Source organism: Nematolebias whitei, chromosome 11 (assembly GCF_014905685.2).
Source record: "Nematolebias whitei isolate Nwh7 chromosome 11, NemWhi1, whole genome shotgun sequence".
Classification (NCBI taxonomy): domain Eukaryota; kingdom Metazoa; phylum Chordata; class Actinopteri; order Cyprinodontiformes; family Rivulidae; genus Nematolebias; species Nematolebias whitei.
This window is the reverse complement of record NC_056508.1, coordinates 40,005,981-40,030,298: the sequence shown is the minus strand read 5'-3', so window position 1 is coordinate 40,030,298 and position 24,318 is coordinate 40,005,981. Positions and strand designations below refer to the sequence as shown.

The following is a 24,318-nucleotide window of genomic DNA, read 5'->3' as shown; positions in this document are numbered from 1 at the left end:
AAGACTGCAACTATTGATTAAGGGCCAGGCCAGTTTACCTATCGGGTTGTTCATTTCACAGCAGAGTCACATTCCAGCAGAGAGGGCAGAGTTACCTGATCACGCCTCACTACCAGCGAGCAGAAAGTGTGGGCAGCCGTAAGCGGTTGAAACTCCCACTGCTCGGAGCACGATGTGCAACAATGGGAAAAACTCTGGCGCGTAAAAGCAGAAGTGGAAGCCTTTGGACGAATGGAAGACAAAGTGGCTGGACATTTTGGTTGAAGTAAACAATTGAACAGGTATTGTTACTTTTACCAGCTTGAATTTTCTGGGCTAACCTTTTTTGTTTCCACTCTTTCTGTATTTCTCTTCCTGTTCTCTTCCTCAGAGGGCCTGCAGCACGGGTTTATAATGCTGATCATTAACTAAATAAGAGTCTGGGAGAGCAGGTCTGCTTGACTTTCTCATTTCATGGGGCCGGCCTGGCTGGGAGGAAGACGGAGCGTTCTCGGGCAGCGGGCTGGAAATTCAAGATCTTTTTTCTCTTTCTTTTTCAGTCCCCCCCTCCCTCCAAACATGTTCTCTTTACTTTGGTTTTGGTGCATTCTTTCTGTGGGGTACCTTTCATGACGGTAAGGTTACAGGTGCATTCTCCACCTTCTTTATCCTGAAAATTTCCCTCCCTTAAACTTTTTCCTTTCTCCTTCCCCCTCATTTTTCCCCCAAATTCTCAGGGTGACTGGAAACCTGTTCTTTCTTAACAAACCAAATAAGGCGTGAATATTTTACAAACAGAAAAGGTATTCAGTGATTTTTTTAAAAAACAATTTGAATCATATATTTGGTGGCTATAATGCTACATTTCAAGAACCAAAATTGTCCGTTTGGGGGTGTGAGTATTTCACGCGTTGTACCTGTGAATGATCTGCGTTATTCAGTAAGCGAGTAAACGACCTTCTGCATACACGCTGTGGGCTCAGGTCGAGCCGAGCAGCATTCCATCAGCCTTTCATCACACGGCAAACACAAAGACAACGGCCTAAGAGGTCTGCCAGCGGAAAACTGAACAAAAAAGTCAGCTTTTCTTCTCTGGCTGCACAAAACATCCGTTGAAAGATGCTCATGATCATCAAAATAATACGCTGTACCTTAACGTCGCCCATCTGTCTGGGATACAGAACGACGCGCAACAGAACCAGCACCCTGGGGTGGGGGGTGGGGGTGACGGGTTTTAGACTGCGTGACACTTTTGAAATGACTTACAGCCATGTATTGTGTGAAGAGCAGCCCTCCCAACATTACTGTGCCATAGTTAGACTAGTCAGAACAGGTTTTGGCAATCATTAACAACCTCTGTGGTCAGGTTTTTCTGTGACAGCCGGTTGAAGCTGTAAACCCCAACAAGGGTTCAGCGGTTACTCAACGGTGGGGCGTTCTACGACAACGGGCTTCCCCATTTCAAATTGCAAAGCTGTTTTTACGCAATACATAATTCAGCTTGAGCTTAACCTTCATACTGTAACTTAGTACTTTGAGAGTGGGCTGGTTTAAGAAACGCATCTTAAAATAATGGTTGCATTCCCATTTTTTCTTTTAAACTGAACTCTTAAGAGTTTATTGAACCTTTTATTAAAAGAATGCATCGCTTGATCATCTACAAGTAGAACCCTAAGTAAGTCCGTAGACATTTCTGGGTGTTTATCTCCATCTTACGAGGCAGCATTGGATATCATCACTTTCTCTAATACTGCCTGGTAATGATGATGATATTCATCTGCCGACTGGAACCAGACAAACTACTCTGGCGGTGTTAGCGGCACCGTGCTCCTCTTGGCCCTGGATCAGGTAAAAGCACACGAGCGGCGACGGAAATGGCTCCCAGGATCCATCTTACCCGACAGTGCTGGATTGTACAACTGTTGTTCTAACACTGTCTGGTAACGATGTTTTCTGGGCAGCTATGGATCTTCAAAGCTTCTCCTTAAACTGCAGCACGGTTAATGACAAGTTCAAATGTGTGAAGCGCTGAGCGTTGTAAACCGAAAATGGAGAGCTCGCTCCTAGACGAACGTCTAGCGTTTTACCCCGAAGGTAATTCCAAAGAAGGTGTGCACTTTTTCTCTTTTGTTCACATTGAACTTCCATCCTAACAACCCCAGGCTACACTGCTATGTACTGTTGATCTTTAAAACAACAAAAAAAGAAGACTATGTAATGGTCACAGTTAGTTTGTTAACAAACCAATATCGTGCAAGCTTTTTTAAATTAAATAAAATAGAAACAGGTTGTTTTTTAGATGCTTCAATATTTGCTTTTACGTGTTTACCTTGCCTCAATTTATGACACTGCTTTTGAAAAGAGAGGGAAAAAAAAACCTTTATGGCAACCTCACCCCGCCCAAGTTAAAGAATAGCAGTCGGTTGATGGTTCCACCGGTCCTGCAGGGCCTCGTTTCCTTGTTCCCTCCCCTGAACAGCGTTGGTCTTTGTGCTGTACGGCAGCGATTGGTCCACCTAGCTTTACCTGCGTGGAACATCCTGAAACGGACACGAGCTCACCTGAGAACGGTGCAACAGGATTTAAAACGGACACTTTCTCCCAGCTTTCAGTTTAAACAACAAGTTTAAATGAGATCACTTGCTGTTCATTGAAAACCTTAAAGAGATGGAAATATAGATTCTTCATCTTAGCCCTTTTAGAACATAAATCTAACTTTAATGTCTACAGTCTGCATTTAAAAGCAAACAATAGAAAAATAGAACCACGGTGTTTGTTAAAGGAGGGAGATATACCTCACATTTTAAACCGCACCTTTATTTGCCCACCCGGCTCTATTATCCACGCTGCAACACAAAACGTCTTTTTGTCTTTCAGTCGTCTCCTGTAATCTGTCACATTTGTGTTGTTGCCACATATTTTGTATGAATATAGTAGAAGGACTGTGAGCCTGACCAAGCTTAACCTTTTTTTTCTATATCTGTTTCCTCTACATTTACTTACTATCTGCATGCTCGGTCAGTTTAAATGACAGAAAGTACATTGTTCTGAGTCAGAACCTGCAAGAACAACAAAATAAAAAAAAAGAGGAACTGCTCATTTCAACCTGTTTCTATGCTGTTCTGTTTCCTCCAGCCCTCGTCTTCCTCTTTGCACAGATGAAAAGTCAGAGGTCATCCTTCCAGCCTGTTGATAGGCGTCTTACCAGACAAGGTTAGATGTAATTATTGGTGTCTAATACTGTCTGGTAATGCCGTCCATTAAATGGCATTACCTTCTGCTCTCTTACTTCCCCTCCTCTTGCTCTGTGCATCTGACATGCAGCATATTGACAAAAGGCAGACCAGGGAGACACATCAACATATTAAACGTAGCGGCAGATGGTGTTGAATGATGATGACTATGGAACTATGATCCTTGCACTGGAAGATGGATGGATTTCTTGTGGTTTCTTCCATGTGACACGAGTCAAAGTTCCTCCTGTAAGCAGCAGTCGTGGATGTCTCTAGCTAATCTAAAACCGTTTTTATTGAACATAGCTGGTTGAGAAAATGTATGTGTTGCCAATAAAAGATCTGCTTTCTTCTTCGCGCTGCGACAGCAGAATTTATTTTGCTTCTTTCTGCTAGTTTATATATTGCGTTGAAGTGGTTTGTAATGTGAATAAAATAAATAAATGGGTTCAAATTTTAAAATCGGTCTCTTGTTCACTTTTTTTCTTTTTACAATGATGTTTTTAAATATCGTTGGTAAAGTTCAGATCTGCGGAGCACTGGAGCTGTTTGTGGCAGGTCTGCTGGTCATTGTGAACTCTTCCCTCGGACACACTGGAATGCCGAGCTTGAGTCAGGTGTGGATCAGGTTACCGTTGAACAGAGCTTCTTTTTAAATGCCTCAATTTACCCATAAAGGTCCCTCCATCAGCTAAGCCCTCATTGTGCCCAGTCCAGCCCGATGAATCGAGCAGCACAAGGCCCGTTTTCTCCGCCTCGCCCTGAGGAACTTCATCCGAAGAAACCCCTTCACTCAGCTGCTACTGTCAGTGGCTGCATTTACATGCAAGTCTTTTTTTTTTTTTTTTGCATAAATGTTTTTATCTTTTTTTTTTACAACTACAAAGCGAGCTTGCAGTATAGATATAATGTTTATTATCCCTGTTAGCTCAGGGTTTCAGTTGACTGTTTAAACGCAGCCCTGATTTTATCAGTTTGAACACAAACACAAAAACCATTTAGCCGTTTGACGTAACAGGCCTCAAGCTTCACTGATCTCCAGGGTTAGAGCTTGAAATTCCCAGAAACGTTGCAAACTTTAAGGATCTGAGTCTATTCTTTAAATTAAACACATAAAAAAAAGTTTATTTTTAAATTGAAGGGGTTGTAGTATTAGTACGTCTCAATTTTTCTTAAGGTTCCTTTAAGTGTTTCACAAAACTGTGCTTTTTCTCTCTTTGTAGGACGCTGGTTTCAGTATATTGTCATTAGGTGTGTTATTTGTGGGCAATTAAAATGATTTCCTGTAAGTGTTTAAACAAATACTGGCCCAATTTCTGACAATCTAGTCGATTTAATCATTAATCCAAGAGCAACACTCGCAGCAGAATCACATTTCACAGTGGTGTGATCAAAAGAAAGACCATAGCATCTGATTAACCACAAACCAGAAACTTCATTTCCCCAAAGCCTCCGTGATGTCCCGCCTCGTTAAAAGAATAAAGTTTTAGAAAGGAATCTAAAAAAATAAAAAATCCAACACATGCTGTAAACGCCTCTCATACAAAGATGTGTATCTTTACAGGTCAAATGTTATTCTGCAGAAAGTTTGACTGATCTTCTACAGTAACAACTTAAAAATACAAGTAGAAAAAACGAGCACACTAAAACTTATTTGGTCTAATAACGGAGAAGATGTGGCAAAGTCTTCATTTTTAAACTCCTTTCTAAACACCGCATGTTTTTGACATTAAAACGTTTATTTTGATCCAACTGTTGCTTTTAAGAAAACTCGTTTAAATTGCAACGAGATGCCACGAGGTTAACTATTTCAGTAAGCCGATAAAAACCTTCAAATCAGCGTTAATTGTAAGGAGTTACTCTCTGCGTTGGTGACATCACAACTCAGAATCACATTCCTGGCTGGCAGACGGCTGTAAGAGGATTCCTGCACTGGTCCGTGCTTGCTCGCTGCAATCAGACCGGATTCCTGAGCTGCTGCCGGTTGTGGATAAGGAGGCCAGATCCACTGGAGCTGCCGCTGGAGTAGAACGGTTGGCCGGGACATGCCTCCAGGTCTGGTGACATTCACAGAAAGACGTGGAAACCCTTCTGTGTCTGCTGGATTTCATTACATGTATAAAAAAAAATGTTTAAAGTGTCCTGTTGCAACACTCCTGAGCCTTTTTAAATAAATCTGATCATCACAGTGCAACAATAGGCTAAGGCAGGGGTCTGCAACCTGCGGCTCTGGGGCCACATGTTTGGTCCCTCTGCTGCGGCTCTTTCAGGCTTCGACCAAACTAAAATAAAAGATTTATTTAAATTATTACCAACAATGAAAACTGCTAGTTTTAGCAGATTTCCTGTCATCAAATATGTGAAGGATAGTACAAGGCGTAAAACATCTGGACTACATCATGCTAGTAGTTTGTTAGCCTCTTTAAGTCGACTTCCAGTCTCTCCGCATGATGTTTCTCTCAAAACCAGCAGAATGTTTTGGAATATCTTTAAGACAAGCTGATGAGAAGGAATATGGTGTGTAACTTTGATAACACTAAGAATAAAAAATAAAAACAAACTCAAATTAAACACAATTATTAATTTTTCTTGAAAGTGTACTTGGATATCCAACAAACTGACCTAATTTGATCCTGTCTTTAACTTTATGCTTTAAGTAGGAAACTTAAATCTTCAACAATTAAAATAACTCACACACACCTGCAGTGTTTTAATTTTTATAAAATTGTTAAAAATCAAACATTTTTTTCTTTCTTTACATGAATTGGGTCTCATCTTTCGTATTAAAATGTAAAAGTGTGAATAAATGTTAATAATACTTCACTTTATTATGTCCCTGAAGGGCAATTCATTTACAGTAAGTGGTGATGGCAGCCAGCACAGTCCGACACAGTTTAAACATGACAAAATTAATAAAAACAGGGTAAAAATGTACATTCAAAACAAGATTAAAATACATAAAACCATTACTAAAAAGAAGGAAAAAAGATATAATAGTTAGACATTTTTCATATTATAATATCTCACCCACTGGCTGTAAAAGCCATTTCCAACAAACTTGCAGTGGTCCACTGGCCACCAGTTCACAGTTCACAGTTGTAACAGGTTTTGTGGCTCTGGACATCATAATTAATAAGCAAAGTGGAAATAATGGCTAATTATATTGCAAACGTTGCAAACCCCTGGGCTGAGTTGTCATCAGCTATATTATGTGGGTTCTTTGACAGAAAATGTAAATGAAGAAATAAAAAAGGATGGAAACTGAATTAAATTTATAACATTTATAACAGATTGTCAGCTCGGTTAAAGAGCTTTTTAGAATCAGTTTTGATAACTTAATAACTCTATAAACAATTCATTTTGATGCGCTGTCACTCCCTTCCTGTTAGGACAGATCCTAACAGAGCGTACTGCTGGAAAGCACAGGTTTCATTTTGCACGTGAGCTTGTGCACAGTCACAAACGCTATCCTCTCTCAGTTCACATGCGTTGTTTTCTGTTGCTGTTTACCAAATCTAAGAAAAATGGTCTTTTGCTTTCAGTTCTAACAGAGTATGACTCCAGAAAACTGTGATAAGCAAGCAAAGCACAGACTGTCCAACGAACAGACAGACGTGAAACTAAACATTTAATTCCCTTTTTTAATGACGATGGACTTGGCAAGAAAATATTGCACCTCATCATGAGGCTGTGAACACATCTGAACAGCAGCATCTTCTTCTTCATCATCTTCTTCTTCTTTCAGCTTTTCCCTCTTCAGGGGTCTCCACAGCGAGTCATCCTCCTCCATCTCTGTCCTCTGCATCCTCTGTCCTCACTCCAACTACCTCCATGTCCTCTCTAACTGCATCCATACATCTCCTCTTTGTCTTTTTCCTGGCAGCTGCATTTCTAACATCCTTCTACCAGTATACCCACTGTCCCTCCTCTGAACATGTCCACACCATCTCAGTCTGGTCTCTCTAACTTTATCTCCCAGTTGTTCCACCTGTGCTGTACCTCTGATGATCTCATTCCTAATCTTATCCATCCTTGTCACTCCTAAGGAGAACCTCAACATCTTCATTTCTGCCACTTCCAGTTATGTCTCCTGTCTTTTTGTCCATGTCTCTGTCTCCAGACTATACAACATAGCTGGTCTCACCACTGTCTTGTAAACTTTTCCTTTGACCTTTGCTGACACCCTTTTTGTCACAACTCACTCCTGAAACTTTAATCTGAACACTGAAACTTTAATCTGAACAGCAGCACAGTGAGCGTATGTGGTTGGCTCTAACTGCTACAGTCATTTAGTCATAATTTGGTTGCACCACGTTTAGTAATCTTAGGCCAGTACTTGAAGAAGGGAATGTACCTGAACAAATTTCAGTGCAAAAGAAAATGTGACCAACACCTCAAAGACGTATTTGTTTGGAGCTGACAGACTGGTAACAGATGAGCTAATAGAAATGGGTATATTTTATTATTTTACTAACGCAGGGACCAGCTGGCTGCCCAGACACCAGTCAGCTTAAGCAGCTTGAATTATTAAAATTGTGTTTATTGTGGGCACCAGGATGATGCAACAGTTCACACTCACAGCTGAATGTCTTTGGTTTGAAACTTGACGTGTGCCTCTGTGATTGACTGGTGACCCGCCCACGATGTTTCCCGCCTCCTTCCCTCTGACTGCGGAGGACACAGCACGTCATAATTGAGCAGGAAGAGAAAACGAGTGTTCAATTATGTGTAAAAGTAAATGAAAAGAAAATGCTTATTGTTGAAACCAGACAACTAGACTGCATCTAAAAAATGTAGCTACTGCTGTTTGGATGTTCAAGTTTTGAAGACAGACACTGATCAGAAGACACCACACGGGTCTAATGAGCAGCGTATCACACATTCAGCAGTGGTTCAAAGACATCATTTTAACTCGTTGTTGGGTTAAGAAGAAAGGTTTTATGATAATCCATTATCTTCTACTTGTTCCAAAGTCGGGTCACAGGGACAGCAGCTTGAGTAGGGAGGCCCAGACATCTCTTTCCACAGCCACCTCTTCCAGCTCTTCTGGGAGGACTCCAAGGAGTTCCCAGGCAGAGTCTCTCCGGCGTGTCCTGGGTCTTCCCTGGGGTTTCCTCCCAGTCAGACATGCCCGAAGCACCTCCCTAGTAAGGCACTCAGAGATGCCCAAACCACCTCAGTTGGCTCCTCTCGATGTGGAGGAGCAGCAGTTTTACTGAGTCTCTCCTGGATGACTGAACTTCTCACCCTATCTCTAAGGGAGAGTCCAGCTACCCTGCAGAGGAAACTCATTTCAACTTCCTGTATCCATGAGCTCATTCTTTCAGTCACTACCCAGAGTTCATGACCATAGGTGAGGGTAAGAACATCGACCGACCAGTAAATAGAGAGTTTTGCCTTACAGCTCAGCTCCCTCTTCACCACAACGGACCGGCACAGAGTCCGCAATACTGCAGATGCTGCACCAGTCCGTCTGTCAATCTCACGCTCCATTCTTCCCTCACTCATGAACAAAACTCTGAGATACTTAACTCCTTCACTTGAGGCAGAACCTCAACCTTGACCTGAAGAGAGCAATCCTTTTCCAACTGAGGACCATAACCTCAGATATAGAGGTTCTGATTCTCATGCCAATTTTTTGGTCATCATCCCGGTTTTATGATAATGTGAAATTAAATGTCAGAAACAGGCCATTGTGTAATTTTCTTGTCATCTGAGAAGAAGCTGCATTTAATAAAAGAGGAAAGTAAACTTATGTCGGTGTCAACACATTTTATATACTTTATATACAATCCTTTGCTATAAAACTGAGCGATTGAGCGTGTGTGTGTGTTCCAGTTGAATCTGGTGAAATTTAAGGCTTTGCTAAAACTGAAGCACCCGCTTTCTTTTTGTGATTTTTTTTTTCTCTCGGCCTGTTTAATCTATCTCTTACTTCATTCTTTTGCTGTAATTTGTGAGTCATTTTCTATTTCTTAATCAAACTGTATTTCCTGTTAGTCTTTTCATAGCTCTAAAGAGGGTGAAGCTAACACTCCAAGAGGTCACAGCTGGATGAGACCTTCGTTATAAGCACGATCTGACTCACAAAAATAAACATTGACACAAAGTCTCACTTTAAAAGCATCTAAGCGCAAAATTGGGACACACATTTTATGTTTTCGTGTCTATCAGTTGTTCAGTCAAAGCTATTAAATACATTTAAAACCACCAGCTAAAACCAGTGGAAACAGACCCTGGGAACACAGTAGCCCCCTGCTAAAGCAGCCCCCCCTGTGTTTTCGCCTGTGTAATTCTGTCAGGAAATCATGAATAGAAGAAGAACGAGAGGCCCTACAGAGACAGGTTTTCCTTTACAATGTAATTTAAATCCATTTCTTTCAGTCTAACACCTTGACAAGTAGAATCCCTTCAAATAATGGGTTGTGCAGGGACACCATTGCTGCAGGCTGCATCCCTGCAATTGCCAAACACTTCCTAGTTACAGGCAGTTGAGATGACATGGGAATGGGAGAGGCTCCAAAGACACACAAACTCATGGCGTGACCGCCCCGAGACAGACAGACAACGCAGGCTCAAACACACACACACACACACACACACACCTACTTTTCTTATAATGATGTATCAGCAAGTTAGCATGTCTTGTTTTTGTGATGGAGCGTATCAACTCCATGTGAAATTCTGTTTTCGCCTGTTTTCATCGACCGCCTTTTTTTTTCCCCCCAAAAAATCACTGGGTGTGTTTTATTTTTCTTTCAGGAAGTTGGCCCTGCAAAAAGTAAAAAAACAAAACAAAAGGAGTTCCAGACTTTTTCTTTACTAGACATGTGTAATACAGAAATAAAACCAGTGTTCTCGTATGTTCTGATAAAACGAGACAAACGCACACAAGCTGTCGGCATATGGTGAACCAGGAGGTGGACGGGGCTGTAAAACAAGCCTGTTTTCTTTGTCCTCCTACGCAGCACTTTGCACAGAGAGTCTATCAGATGGCGGCTCTTTATCAAGGTGTGGCTGACACAGGGTCCACACAAAGCTCTGTTCAACAGGAATATGGGAAGTCTGCTTCTAATAACCAGGACGTTGGAGCTGGACTCACATTATTACCCAACAGCTCTCAGTATCGCCGTATTGCAGTGTGTACAAAACACTGAACTGGTCAAACTGGGAGGTGATTGCTTGCTGAATTTTGGTTGAAAAACATGTTGAGTTTGACGTTAACAATGGTTTTGATGTCCAGTTAGAGGCCTTTTCTCTAATAAAAGCCCAGAATAGATTGATATTCAGCGTGTTAGTGTTCATTATTTATGTCACTGTCTTTCCAGGCTGGTCCCTCTCCATGAGCTGGCAGAAACGTGGGAAATCTCCAGAATGATAAAGAAGCTGCGTCTCCAAAAATACTGTACAGTAGTCCCTCGATTATCATCGCGGGGGTTACGTTCCAGACACCACCGTGATAGGTGAAAAACCGCAACGTAGGAACGCTATATTTATTATAGTATTTATATATATATATAGATATTAAGGCTTTATAAACCCTTCCCACACTCTTGCAATGTTCTAAACTCTTAAACCTACATAATTTTAACAACATACATATATGTACTGTACAGTACTGCAACATTTTACTTACCAGCTCTGCAGAACAGCAGCTCAGTTCCAGTTTTGCAGACCCTGCAGCGACGAAGCCCACCGCCCCGTCCAGGTTGATGTGCACGTGGATCATAGAGCTTCAGGATTATTTGCGACTTTCCTGCCAGTTCTGTGAGCTTAAATGATAGATCACTTCTGACTTTGCTTCGCAAAACGTGAAGTAGCAGCGTAAATTCTAGATAATCAGTTCCACTTAAGATGAAAAGCTGTGCAGCCTACAATGCAATAGTTTATTTTTTTATTTTTCGACTGCTCCCTTTTTCAAGGGTCTCTGCAGCAAGTGATCTTACAATTGTTTTTATGCTTGACGCCCTTCCAGAAGTAACCACCGAGCTACCACAGCCCACATGTGTGCAGCAGAGGGCTGCAATCTAAGGCGCTGGAGGAGCAGCTAGAGGGATGGCCTGGCTCAAGAGTCCACAGTGAGGCAAAGAAAGGTGGAATCAGGTGTTGGTTCCTTAACCTTTCCCACCTAAAATTTGTTATAACAGTCCAGGGATTCAAACCTGCAACCTCCCGATCACCAGCTTTCCTTCTCTAACCTCTGTGCTTTCACTCCCCCCTCTAAAATAAATGACTGTAAATTGTAGGAAAGCTGTGCTGCCTGAAAGATATTACGGTTAATGTGGGAAAATGTGTGCAGGTAAAGACGAAAAATAGTATAATGGTTTCATTAAACCATACTGGGTCCACCTGGGACTTCATCTGGGCTCGCTCGGATCAGGACTTTAGTCCCACATTTGGGGACGCCTTGTCTTTATGGTTCATGCATGTTGAAACAGTTATTTCAACACCAAACAGGTTTAAAAGCCGTTAAGTTACTGGAAAAATAAGGTCAACTTGTTAAGTTAAATATAGTTATGACAGAACGTGAACTAATCTCGACCTTTGCTTTGTGGAGTTGTTGTTTTTTTCCAGTGGTTTTTGTTTTAGTTGCGCTTTTTTTTTTTTTTTTTTTTAAAGGCACAATTTGTGATTTTGCCCTCACAGTTTGCAAACTTGTCAACCTTTTCTGTTGCACCCTAAATGTTTTCATTATAGGCCTATTTAAACATATAAAAGCATTAATAAATTCTCACAGTGACATCCAGGACAGCTCCATTCTTATTCACTCTAAATATGTTCAAGATACGTTTGTGTCAACGTGGATTCAAACCGGCTGGGTGTCTGCGTCACTCGTATTGGACGTATAATTATGTGGTTCTGGGCCTAAAAGGCGACCACTCCTTTCAATTATCATGCTGTTCGGAGGAAGAGAGGAGATTATGCATCATTTTCAACCGTAGCTGGGCCTGGGTGTTTCCTCCTGAGTCAAATCACTGAGACAGAAGGTAATTAATGGATTTGCCTTGCGAGCACACAAATGCTATGTTGCTCAACTGCATACCAGGATTTGGCACAAGAAGGAGATTAATGATAATGTCTATATAAGTTAAGCATGATCCGCCTTTATAAAACAACATTTATTTTGATTCTTTGCACACTTATCTACTTGTTCTCTTCTTTTGTTAATTTAAAAATGGCTAAATTTAAGCATATTTATTGTTTTTCATGAGGATATCTTAAAAATCTGCCATTACAGTCACATTGTACTGTCAGGATTAGCATATAATACCATGAGAAACTGGTAAATCCATTTTATTTGACACCCTCCTCTCATATTACCATCGTCCACACAACAAAAGGCTTACAGGCGGTAAATATTGAATGAAGCTAAACTTAGTAGTGAGGAAGATCCATAACCTTGAGTTGGTGGTTTGTGTTCTGTTGCTGTTGTCGTTAAATTCTATCTGCAAATGGCAACCGTTGCCAGGGGTCCCACGACCGAGTAACTGCAGATTATTAACATTGTGAGCTTTCTTACTTTAACTGTGGCAGCAGTGACAATGACTGGCTTTAGACGGCAAAACTTCACACAGAAAAAATCTGATTTCTTCCATGTAAAAGCTGTAAGTTTTTTTTTGTTTTAATCTTGTAGTTTGACAAGAGTGGTGGAATATTAGGCTTAAGTGTTTTTAGGAGTTTGAAAAATACATTTATTTTGAAATAACGCAACTTCTTTTTGCCCACAGCTGAACAACAAAGCTGGGGGTGATATCGTTTCTGTCTGTGTGCTTATCTCTCATGAACTTCAGAGCAAACTTTAATGAAACGTTCAGAAAGTAACCCCCGGAGGGTTGTCTTAACTGATTAACTTTTGAAATCAACCCAATTCAAGATGGCTGCCACAGCCAAATGAGCTTTATAAAGCCCCAACATGAAAGGCATGGGTAATATGAACTACTTATTATTTTAGAAAAAAAAAAACTGTCACCCAGGGGCTATTTTAGAATCTGACCTTTAGGGGTGCTCAGCTCTTGGCTTGAACAACGTGGTGGCCATTGGTGTCACTTGGGGCGTGGTCTGGGGGTCCTCCCCCAGAAAATTTTGAATAAAGTAGATGCCATTTCCTACATTCTGTTTTTTAACATGTTTTTAAACATCTACATTTACCTACGTATGTAAACACTTGATTCAATCACTATTTTAGAGCTCGGCACAACAAGAAGTAGCGCTAAACTAGCGGCGTGCAATACAGACGCGCTAGCTACGATGCTACAGATGTAGCGCTCCACTTTACATTACACAACCTAATAAACGCTTTAATCAGTTTAGTGTTAACTGATCATAACAAAGACTAAACTTGTGCAACCAGAATTTGCAACATATATCTACAATTAAAACACACAAAACAACGCACAACTAGCTTTAAGCATTAACCTTTAATGTAACCATTAATCATAATGTAAAATGTAGATTATGACAAAAATGGAGGATTTACCTGCAGTTGCCTTCGTACAGCTGAACATGTGGTACTTCCTGTTTATCACTGTTGTATTCAGCTGCTCATGAGATCGACTGCAGGGTTTTATCATCTTTTACATTTTTCCAGATTCAGTTTAGGTTTTGGAAATGGAATAAACTGTATTCACCCTCTAAAGCAGGACTGTTCAGCTAAACTGCTCAGGGGCCACAGTTACTGAGAGCCAGCAGCTCAGGGGCCGGACATCCAGCGAATAAAGTTATTATGTAAATAAACCAAGTATTAATCATCTGTTACTTTTAAATTTGTTTACTTTGTTGCATTGAATCATAAATGCTATAAACAAAACCCCAAACCCAAACCTATTTTTTTTTAAATTTACTTTATTTTTCAGGGGTGCTGAGTTAAAATTTAGAGGTGCTTGAGCACCCCCAAAAAGAGGCTAAAATCACCACTGCTGTTGCCTCTGCCCGTGCACCCTGGAACCACCTGCTGCATTTTCAACATCTGATCTTAGTTGGGCCTTAAAACAACGATGAAAGGTTGGGAGGATGGAGCATGCACCTGTTTCCTGTTTTAACCAAACTGGCTTCTTACAGTTTGAATTTTATTTCAGTGATGGAGTCCTTTTACGATACATGTTCTACTGTATCATTCTTACCTTCTGTGTTTGACCTGGAACTGCTCAAGGCTCCCTTGGAAAAAAAAAAGTGATCTCAGTGGGATTCATTTGATTAAATAAAGGTTTAATAAAATCTACAAAAAATAATAAATAAGTTTTGTATGCTCATCCTTCTGTAATAAGATGACCTTATATTCAAAGTCTGTCAACAGACAGGCTAAGAGTTTAACTGCTGTTAGGTTTTAGCAATCTGTACAGCTTAATTTGTGACATAAAAATCTAAATAAAATTATCATGTCATTAAATTCAGGTTGACATAAAAGTTAACGTCTTTGTGAAGTTCCAGACGTTGTCTGAAGACCTTAATACGATCTATTAATTTGATATATTTGAACAGCTGAACAGGGTTTAAGACTGTAAACTCTGCCCTCTCTTTACATTATTAGGCACTGCAAGTCAAACAGATGTTGGACAGCTGTGATCTGCAGCAGATAGAGGACTTGTCGTCTCACTTCTGGGCTGAGATCAGCAGCGACTCACAGGCACGAGAAATCGGACAGAGGAGGCAGCGAGAAAAGAAAAAGGAGGAAGCGGTGGTTCCCTGCACAAATGACAGACCAGCAGGAAGCCTGAGGCAGGAGGAGCCGGGAGCAGCACAGCCTTCATCACCTGACCGTGATGACATACAGGAAATGACATCAGAAGGTAGATCAGAGTCAGAGGGAGGAGGCATGACTCTCCACTGGAGGATGGGGTTTTCCCATTTGACTGTCAAGCATAAAAGACAAAGCATGTGTGTGTGTGTTAAACTTGTTTGAGATTCAGTTTAACCATAGAGCCATCATTAATATAAACTACAATAAAATCCACTGCATTGTATTGCTTTAAAATGAAAATGTATTGTAAACTGCATCAAAACAATGTGGACGTGCAGCATGTATTTTTATCAACTGCATGTTTGGTTCCTTTCTTTTTGCATATTTCAAAGAGTCAGGTCTGCGCATCCTCAAGTGTCGCCTCCACAAATCCAAACCAAGGGCGTCACTGGCGTTCGCTCACCTGGACAGAGATGGAGGCCGGCAGCTGAAGGAGCCTCCTGTCTTCTTTTTTGGAGGAGCCAACGGCGTTGAGATGTAAGTTCAACGATGTGAATAAAAAAAAAAGGTCACAGTAGAGGAAGCCCATTTCTGATTCGTTTGAATTTTCTTGAAGGACAACTTATCACCCGCTGCCTTTAATGCCAGTTTTAATCTAAGATCATGCAACACCGAGAAGGGTTGGTTTTAGTCGAACCTCGTGCATGTTATTCATGAGCTGCATTAGCGATCGGACAATGCATTTTGAATGACTCTCAGCCACCACCACGTCTGATTTTAGCCCAATATCTGTAAAACTGACTGAGCTAGAGCTATTTTGTGTTGATTTGCTGTGGTGGCCATTTAGAGTTGGGTCAACAAAAGTTAACTATTTCTAGGTAAAACATTTAAAGATTACTTCTTCAGGTTTTCATTAAAATCCATTTCGTGCTTTATAAGGTATTTTGCTAACAGACAGGGTTGATTCCAACAGTTAAGCAAAAAAAAAAATTGATCAATGTGTGATGCGTGAAGTATTTGGTGGTGATAACACTCAGCCACTACCACATAAGTTCAAGCTCAAGAGTCTTTATTATCCTCGAGGGGCAATTTGTTTCACAGTCTGCAGACACACACAACACATCCAGACAAGACAAAACCTTAAAATAACAGAAATCATCGGTGTTTGTTGAGAAGCCTGATCTCTACAGGGATGAATGAGTTTTTCAGTCTGTTCGTTCTACAACTGCGTCCAGATGGAAGCAACCTGAACTCACCATGGAGTGGATGATCAGGATCTGCCAGAATCAGTCTGGCCTTGTTCACTGACCTCACCTTGTGTAGGTGAGTGAGGTTCTATAGAGCTACGCCAGCAGTTTTGCTGCACATCCTAACCACCATGCCCGTCTGTTGGCTGCGGTGGCCATCTTGGATTGGGTTGACTCCAAAGGTTAATCAGTTGAGAGTTTAATTAAAATTCGTCTAATGGTTCATGAGATGTTTTGCACGATGGCTCAGTGGTTAGCACTGTTGTCTCACAGTAAAAAGGTCCTGGGTTCAATCCCCGGTTAAACGTGGGGTCTTTCTGTGTGGCGTTTGCATGTTCTTCTCGTGCTTGCATAGGTTTTCTCCGGGTACTCCGGTTTCCTCCCACACACCAAAAACCTGCATGTTAGGCTGCCTTCAGGCCCAGGCCTCCCTGGCAAAAGAGATCTGTGATCTCAGTGGGATTTGCCTGGTTAAATTAAGGTTAATAAATAAATTTGCTCAAATAAATGAACACACAGACAACATTATCACCCCTGCTTTTGAGTGATGAAGATCCTCTGTATTTCTCATGCAACATATTTTATTTAGGGCGATGTTGCCACTTTAAATAAAGCTAACTTTACATGACACCGTTGACCTCTGGCGTGCGGAATAAATGAACATCAGGTGTGGTTGGTTTACCTCAGAGTGAGCAGCTACTGTGAGAGCAGAGGATGGAAAAGAATTCACGACAAACACAGGGAGGACTTCAGACTCAAGTGGTGCGAGATCAAATCACCAGCCATCTATAGACACTTCAGAGAAGGTACCCCACAAAAAACACAATACTCTGTTACACCAAATCTGTACTTGAACAAGTTATACAACCTCCTTTAATTAAAAACCTACCAAAAATGAAAGACACATCTGTCAAAATGTGTTTATTTTACATTTTATTATTTGCTAAATCTGCGTTTACTGAGCACAAACTTAAAATGTGTCTTTTATTTCCAGGCCAGCAGTTATTGTACCAGATTCCCAACAACGACGTGCTCACCACGAAGATCGGCCTCCTCTGCAGCCTGCGGGCGTACGAGCGCATGAGCGGCACGGTCCGACACAGTCAAAGATTCAGGTGGGCTGCACTCAGACGCTTCCGTTTCTGCCTGTTCTGAAATGTATTTGTTCTTTAGAGTTGTTTAAATTATTTAAATATATTACAGATGTTTGCTGCTGTGCTAGAAATTCTGCAAACCGCACCCGTCTGGTACCACTAAGGTTTAACGGCGTCAAATCAGCATGAACTACCAAACGTTTAGATTGGAAATAAAGAGTTTTACAACCAGATTTTAAAAATATTATTGCATAAAATGTTTAATAAATACAGTATTATTAATCTGCTGAAGAAAAATCTTATAGCTCATATGCATTTTAGTGTGAAAAATCAGATAACCTTAATCGTTTTTTTTTTAATTCAGAAAATGTCTTGGCGTTAGATAAATATATAAATAATGTCCTTGTGTCAACGCTGAATACAAAACTTTGTGCAATAGTGTGTATTTGTACATGTAAAATTGTCAACGTTTAAAGTTATGTACCGTACTTTCCGCCATACAAGTCACATCAGTTCAAATATGTCTAATACTTTGGAAATAAACATAAATAAGCCGCTTCGCCGTGTAAGTCTCATCTATTATACGTCACCGCTGACCACCCGGAAACGTGGGCCGGTGGTGTGCCAAAAATCAATTGACTGCCAAATGGCAGCCACGGGAGCATGCACGGGAGGACTTTGAGAAGAATTTAACAAGATTAACACTTAAAAACAATTGTTTGTTTGCTCAGAATTATAGCAAAGGTGTGTCTCAGGTTAACTTTTCCTTAATAAATGCACTTTAATGGTCAAATCAGCTGCATTTGGCCTGGACAGCGACGTTTGTTTCAGGAGTTCTGGAACCAGACGAAGGAAGGTGTCTTAGTATGGCAAGCCAAGTCTCTCATTAATAGCCACTTTTATCTATTAATGAGACACTTGGCTTGCCATATGACTTGAATGCCCTCTAGCAGCTGAAAATGGCAGTTTTCAATATTTTCCATGTCAGAATGAATGAAATCATCAGATCTCAGACAAAAATTGGATTATAAATATGAGGAAATAAACGTGTATTAGTTGCTTTGGTGTCTAAGTTGTAGGACTTGCAAATTTATGCAAAAAGGTGCGACTTATATGGCGAAAAATACGGTAATTAGCACCACTGTCAATTCACAATAAAAACAAGCAGATTCATAACTTTATTGAAACCACATCTCCAAAGATGTTCAAATGTAAATAAAATAAAAAACGTGCAGCTTTTCATGCCAGAGTTTCGATCTGAGAAATGACCGAGTTATATTTGTTTTGAGCAACCCGGTAATAAATTGAGTGAGATCTTAACACGGGCCTAAATGTTTAAAATGACTTACGGCTACTATACCGCTTCAAACTTTAGCTGAGTATCTCTAATTCTGATTAATTTAAAGCTTGCGTTTGTTAAGATGGTGTAGAGGCAGGGCAGCCGGCTTGGGACCCGAGAGTCCCAGGTTCGATCCCCAGTCACTGCACATCACGTGGCGTCTCTGGGCAGCACGTCTAATCCCCAAAATGTCCCCCGGGCGCTTTCAATAGCTGCCCACTGCACCACCTGGTGGTGGATGGGTTAAATGCAGAGACTAATTTCGCCATTGTATGGAAACATACAGTGCTGACATTGTGATGACATTATTATTATTATTATTATTAATGTGGAGTAGTTTTGATGGACATCTTGAATCAGGTTGACTTCAAAAGTTGATAATTTGTAAACGTACATCAAGTGATTACTGTCTGCAAGTTTCTTTCAGTTCCATCCTGTGGTTTATGAAATATTTTACTAACAGACACAGATAATGCCAACGTTTTTAGCAAAGATGTAACGCAATGTGTCTTCCTCATATTATGCGTTTGGAATGACTCTGAATTACTACCACACCTAACTTTAGCTCGACAGCTGCAAAACTAGAAGGGTTATCGCCATTTTTATGTTTCTTAAGGTCACTTGGCTGCGGCGGCCATCTTGAATCAGGTTGACTTCAAACGTTAATCAGTTGTAGCTATATCAAATGATTACTTTGAGTTTTATTCAATGATGTTCGCTGGTTCAAGAGATAATTTGATAAACAAACACACTCACGGAGGTGAAAACATCACCCATGTTATTTACACAAGACCCTTTTGGCAACACTTTTGTGATCTTAGTCCAAGTTTATTATAAGATACTCAAGGAAATCGAAGATTTTTAAATATTTTCTTTGTAAACTGTGCTCCGCAGGAGGCTGAAAATTAAGGACTTTATTCCGACGACCTTCCGAATGGACACGAGGCAAGAGAGGAATACCTTCTTTGCCCTTTTCACGCAGCAGGAGGGTAAACGGCCAAACACATCCTGCCGGTCACACACAGGTACTTTAACGCAGAGGAGACACAGCACCGGTCCAACTGGATTTATCGTACGTTCCACCGTGTGGGTTCTGTTAAAACGATTAATCAAACCCGTCGTGAATCCAGCTTTGAAAAGAAGTTTGTACTCGATGGCGTTGGGTTGCCTTGGTGAGTGTTTGATGAAGAGGTTGAGAACGTTGGAAAATATTCACCTCCCATAAGGCTCTGATAAAATCACAGGGGAAGCATGCTGTTGCCATGGAGACAGGTCAGCAGAGGGCAGGCCTGAGACGCAAACAAGGAGCAACAAGGAGAAGCAGCGCCGAACGAATGAAACGGAGTCATTTTCAAACTTTAAAGAATAACTTTACAAAAGGTGACGTGAAGTGATAAGTGAGCAGTGAAATCTGTAGTGGATGGTTTTTGTCGACACGTCGTGATGAGCGTACGGGTTCGACAAACACCGTTATCGTTAAGTAAACGTGGCCCGTTCAGATCTCTGGGTGGTGGACGAACTCATGCAGGCGACAAAAGAAAAGGAAAAATCATGATCACATGATACGATCTCTTTGCATTGGGAGATAAATAGAGTTCAAGTAGATTAATCACATTATTAAATGTATGAAATCAATGCAGATTCACTCAAGTAGCTGAACAAAAGTATAAACTCCCCAAATCACCCAAATGTAAGAAGCATTCTAAAATCTGATTTATTTTATCACCTGTCGCCAAAACACAAAGGCAGACAATAACATGTTTCAGTGTCTGTTAGCAAAATATCTCATCAGCTACTAGGAGAAAATAGTCACCGGATGTAGAAATGACTAGCTTTTTTTGATTTATAGCCAGCTGGCCTTAAGAAACACAAACGACCTTTTGGTATTGTTTCCAGGTGAGAGCGAGAGTCGCATGTGGATCTGTAAGCCCACGGGTCAGAACCAAGGAAAAGGGATCCTCCTTCTGGAGAGCCCCGAGGACGTGGAGGCCTTCAGGCTGAAGCTGAAGCACATGGAGGACCACAAGGGCGCATGTCACCTCCACAACCAGCCGTACATCGCTCAGCAGTGGGTTCAGTTTACTTACCGTTTTTTTTTATGCATGTTTTAAATGAGCACAAATGCAACTAAAGAAATAGAATAATATATATATTTGGGTACCACTTTACAATAAGACTCCACTTATAGATGGCTAATAAATAATTTATAGTTACGCTATTAATTCCTAAATACTTTATAAATCATTAATAATTGTTTATTATGCATTAATTAAGAGTGAATTAATTTACATTATTGTAAATGTTAGAAAATAAACAAATAGTCCTCTTAGAAAAGACTCAGTAGATGTGTGAATGCTGGGTCAGCATTCAAACTGTTTCCTGTTTTAGGTTTTTACAAACATTTTTCAGCTACTTCAGCAAACGTTCAGCTATTTCATAAACAGCCACAACCTTGTTTTTTTTTTTTTAAACCTTTTAAATTAAATTTACTTTTTCCACATAGAAATGCTTTGAGATCTCTCCAGATCCTAAAATCTTAGATCTTCATCCAACTTGATAATTTTTACCTTTTAGCAATGTTTAGCTTTTAACTACTGTTTTTGGTATTTTTGCCTTCTATCTTCAGTTTTTCCTTTTTTAGCCACTTTTCTGCTGGTTATAGTTATCAGTAATTTTTGTTTGATTTAGTTTTTGCTCATTTTAGCTTTTGTTTTATTGTTAATGTTCATTCTGATCTTTTTAACATTCAGTTTTGCTTCGTTAACGGTTTTCAGCTTTCATTCGGTTCTCAATGTTTGCGTTGCATTTCCACAGAAAACACAAAATATTCTTGTTCCTTTTTTTAGCATGTTCAAATATTTTCCTCACAGTTACATCCAGAATCCACTGCTCATTGACAGCAGGAAGTTCGACGTGCGCTCTTACCTGCTCATCGCCTGCACGGCGCCTTACATGGTTTTCTTTCGTCACGGATACGTGCGACTCTCCTGTAATATTTATGATCCAAAGTCCAAAAACCTCTCCACTCACCTCACCAACCAGGTAAACACAAACACTAACTTATCAGATTTAGCAGCATTTTAATCACCGTTTAAAGAGAATAGACATTAGCTGCTATGACTTTTAGTTGTTTTTTAATACCTTTCATAATATTTAACTCCACAAATTCACTGAAAGCCTCTTTTTAAAATTATTTAAAAATATAATTATTTAAAAAATCGGCCTCAGCATAACTGCTCAACTTCTGTCTTTTTATGCTACTTTTAGCTTTAAGCTACTATTCTGCTCATGTAACAAAAATTTGGCTAAAACCTAAACTCAGCCAAAAGCTAGCTACAAACTAAATGTAACAAATATTTGGTAAAAGCTAAAAGATAGAAAAGGCTAGCTAGATGCAGTACGATGCAGGTAAGATGCAGATGCAGGTAAGGTAAAAGCTAAATTTAGCTAAAGGCTTGCTAGAAGCAAAGGTAGCAAAAAGTAGCTAATAGAAAAAAGCGGCAATTGGCTAACTAAATGCAAAAAGTAGCAAAAGGCCAGGTAATGGTAGCAAAAGGCAAGCTAAAATTTAAGAGCAGCAAAATGCTAACTAAAATCTAATAGTATCAAACAGCCTAATTAAAGCTAAACATCTCAAAATTCTAGCTAAAGGTATCAAAGGCCTGACTAAAAAAAATAAAAATAAAAAAATAAAAAGCCGCAGAATGCTAGCTCAAAACTAAAACTATCAAAATAATAAAACTTTTAATCTACTTTAAGTTTTTAGTGATCCTTTTCTAACTTGACTTTATCCGTGCGTTTGCTACATTTAGCTATAGCATTTTGAAACTTTTAGCTTTTGCTGCTTTTTACTCTTCAGATAGATTTAGTTTTAACTAGTCCTCCATTTTTTTTTTTTAGCTTTTAGCTGAAGTTTTGCTCTTTTTAACAAAAAACGTTTAGTGTTCCCCTTTTTAGCTTCAACAGCTTAATTTCCAGGACATTACAGACGAATCATTACACACAGAAAATGTGTTTCTCTAGTTTTAGCTTTTAAAAAAAAATAAAAAATTTACTCAAATATTTCTTAAAATCGAATGATGAACTGAGAAAAAACAGGGAGCAGGTTTTATTATTTTGTTTAAAACCTGAAAACTGGCCACTGCTGCAGGATTTTATTGGGTAAAAATGCACAAATTAACCGACGTTACTGACCTCTGTCACTGTTCATGACAAATCATGTAATAATCTTTATTATGTGAATATTGTTGCTGTAAATTACAGATGAATGTTTATTTGGACAATAAAATTAATTTGGTTTTATAGCAAAGATGCTCATTCAAGGAATATCTCCATTTTATTAAAAATTCAAGATCAACTTTTAACCTTCAAAAACAGAGTTACTCAAAACAGCTGAAATAACAAACGAATGCTCTCAGCCTCACTTTCATAAAATTAAAAAAGGATTTGAGCATCAGGGACAGTGCTGTCTTTCTGTGTCTCTCATGTGTCTCTGCTCCCCCTACTGTCCCCCTCCAGTACCTCCAGAAGAAGAACCCTCTCTACAGCCAGCTGAAGGAGGACACAGTGTGGTCCATGGAGAACTTCAACGCCTACGTCAACGACAGGTTCCAGGTTGCCAGGGGTCTGCCCAGGGACTGGGTGCTTGGAGCCTTCGCGGTGAGGACTGGGGCGTGTTGCAGCTCTCAGGGACCAATTAACTGGTATAGAAACGGTTGTGACTGGTTTTACACAAGCTCATTCCTGTCTGAGGGTCTCATCTTATGGCTAAAATAAAATGTTAAACATTGTTTTTATTTCTTTACTATGGCATGTAAATGCATCACAATGGAGGACAAACAACAAACTGTAATCAAATTATTTCTAAATGGCTGCGAGTAACAAAGTTCCCACAAATCTAACTTGAGTTGTCTGTGTGCACGCATCACAGGTTTTCACTTTAAATGATAAATTTATTTGCTATTTGTAGATTTAAGAGGCCTAATAAAATAACAAAAAACATTCTTCAAAAGAAAGACCTTAAAAAAAAGCCAGAAGAAGTGCTGAAAACACCCGTAGTTCATAGAATTATAATATATTATGTAATATATAGATAATAAATTAATCACATTAAATTATCTCAAAGCCACATCACGAGTAAACCAACTGAAACAAATTAATCAGAAATTAATTAGTTTGATATTTTGTTGAAACGTGTTGAATTGAGTTGACTCCAAATGTTCATCAGATGGAGATTTAATTCAGTGATTTATTTCTGAGCGTTTCATCAAAACCCATCCACTGGTTGATGAGATATTTTGCTAACAGAGACTAATAGACAGACAGGGAAAAGTGAGAGTGCCCGCCTTTCCTCTTTCGGCTTCATGTGATCGAAACACAACCTGCCTCTTTGTTCGTCACTTCAGTCTTGATGTCACAGACGTTTCTTCAAAACTCCCACGGATTCTATAACTTGTTAAAATAATATTGATTATTTCAGCTCACGTGTCTGTCTGAATGCTGCAGGACGATGAACTGCCTGACTGACACAGTTTTCTGTCCATGCATCAGAAGCGCATGCAGCAGATCATGACCCAGTGCTTCTTCTCAGTCAAGTCCAAGTTGAACTGCCGTCTGGGACTCTTTGACCTGATTGGCTGTGACTTCTTGGTGGACGAGGATTTCAAGGTCTGTTTCTGATCAGCATTCACACGTTTCATGTGTTTTCCTATATATATATATATATATATATATATATATATATATATAT

General features: G+C 39.9%; 1 protein-coding gene across 1 annotated transcript in view; it reads left to right on the top strand.

Moving 5' to 3' along the window:
• Positions 1–2,027: 2,027 nt before the first annotated feature.
• The window catches only part of ttll10 (tubulin tyrosine ligase-like family, member 10), a 27,910-nt gene continuing 5,619 nt past the window's right edge, over positions 2,028–24,318 (top strand). Inside the window, exons 1-12 of the mRNA XM_037684528.1 lie at positions 2,028–2,073; positions 3,115–3,192; positions 5,101–5,267; positions 14,740–14,998; positions 15,282–15,426; positions 16,824–16,942; positions 17,131–17,251; positions 19,464–19,558; positions 20,466–20,637; positions 21,440–21,611; positions 23,088–23,228; positions 24,120–24,236. Of these exons, the coding sequence (XP_037540456.1) occupies positions 2,028–2,073; positions 3,115–3,192; positions 5,101–5,267; positions 14,740–14,998; positions 15,282–15,426; positions 16,824–16,942; positions 17,131–17,251; positions 19,464–19,558; positions 20,466–20,637; positions 21,440–21,611; positions 23,088–23,228; positions 24,120–24,236 (1,632 nt within the window). The remainder of the gene's footprint in view (positions 2,074–3,114; positions 3,193–5,100; positions 5,268–14,739; positions 14,999–15,281; positions 15,427–16,823; positions 16,943–17,130; positions 17,252–19,463; positions 19,559–20,465; positions 20,638–21,439; positions 21,612–23,087; positions 23,229–24,119; positions 24,237–24,318) is intronic.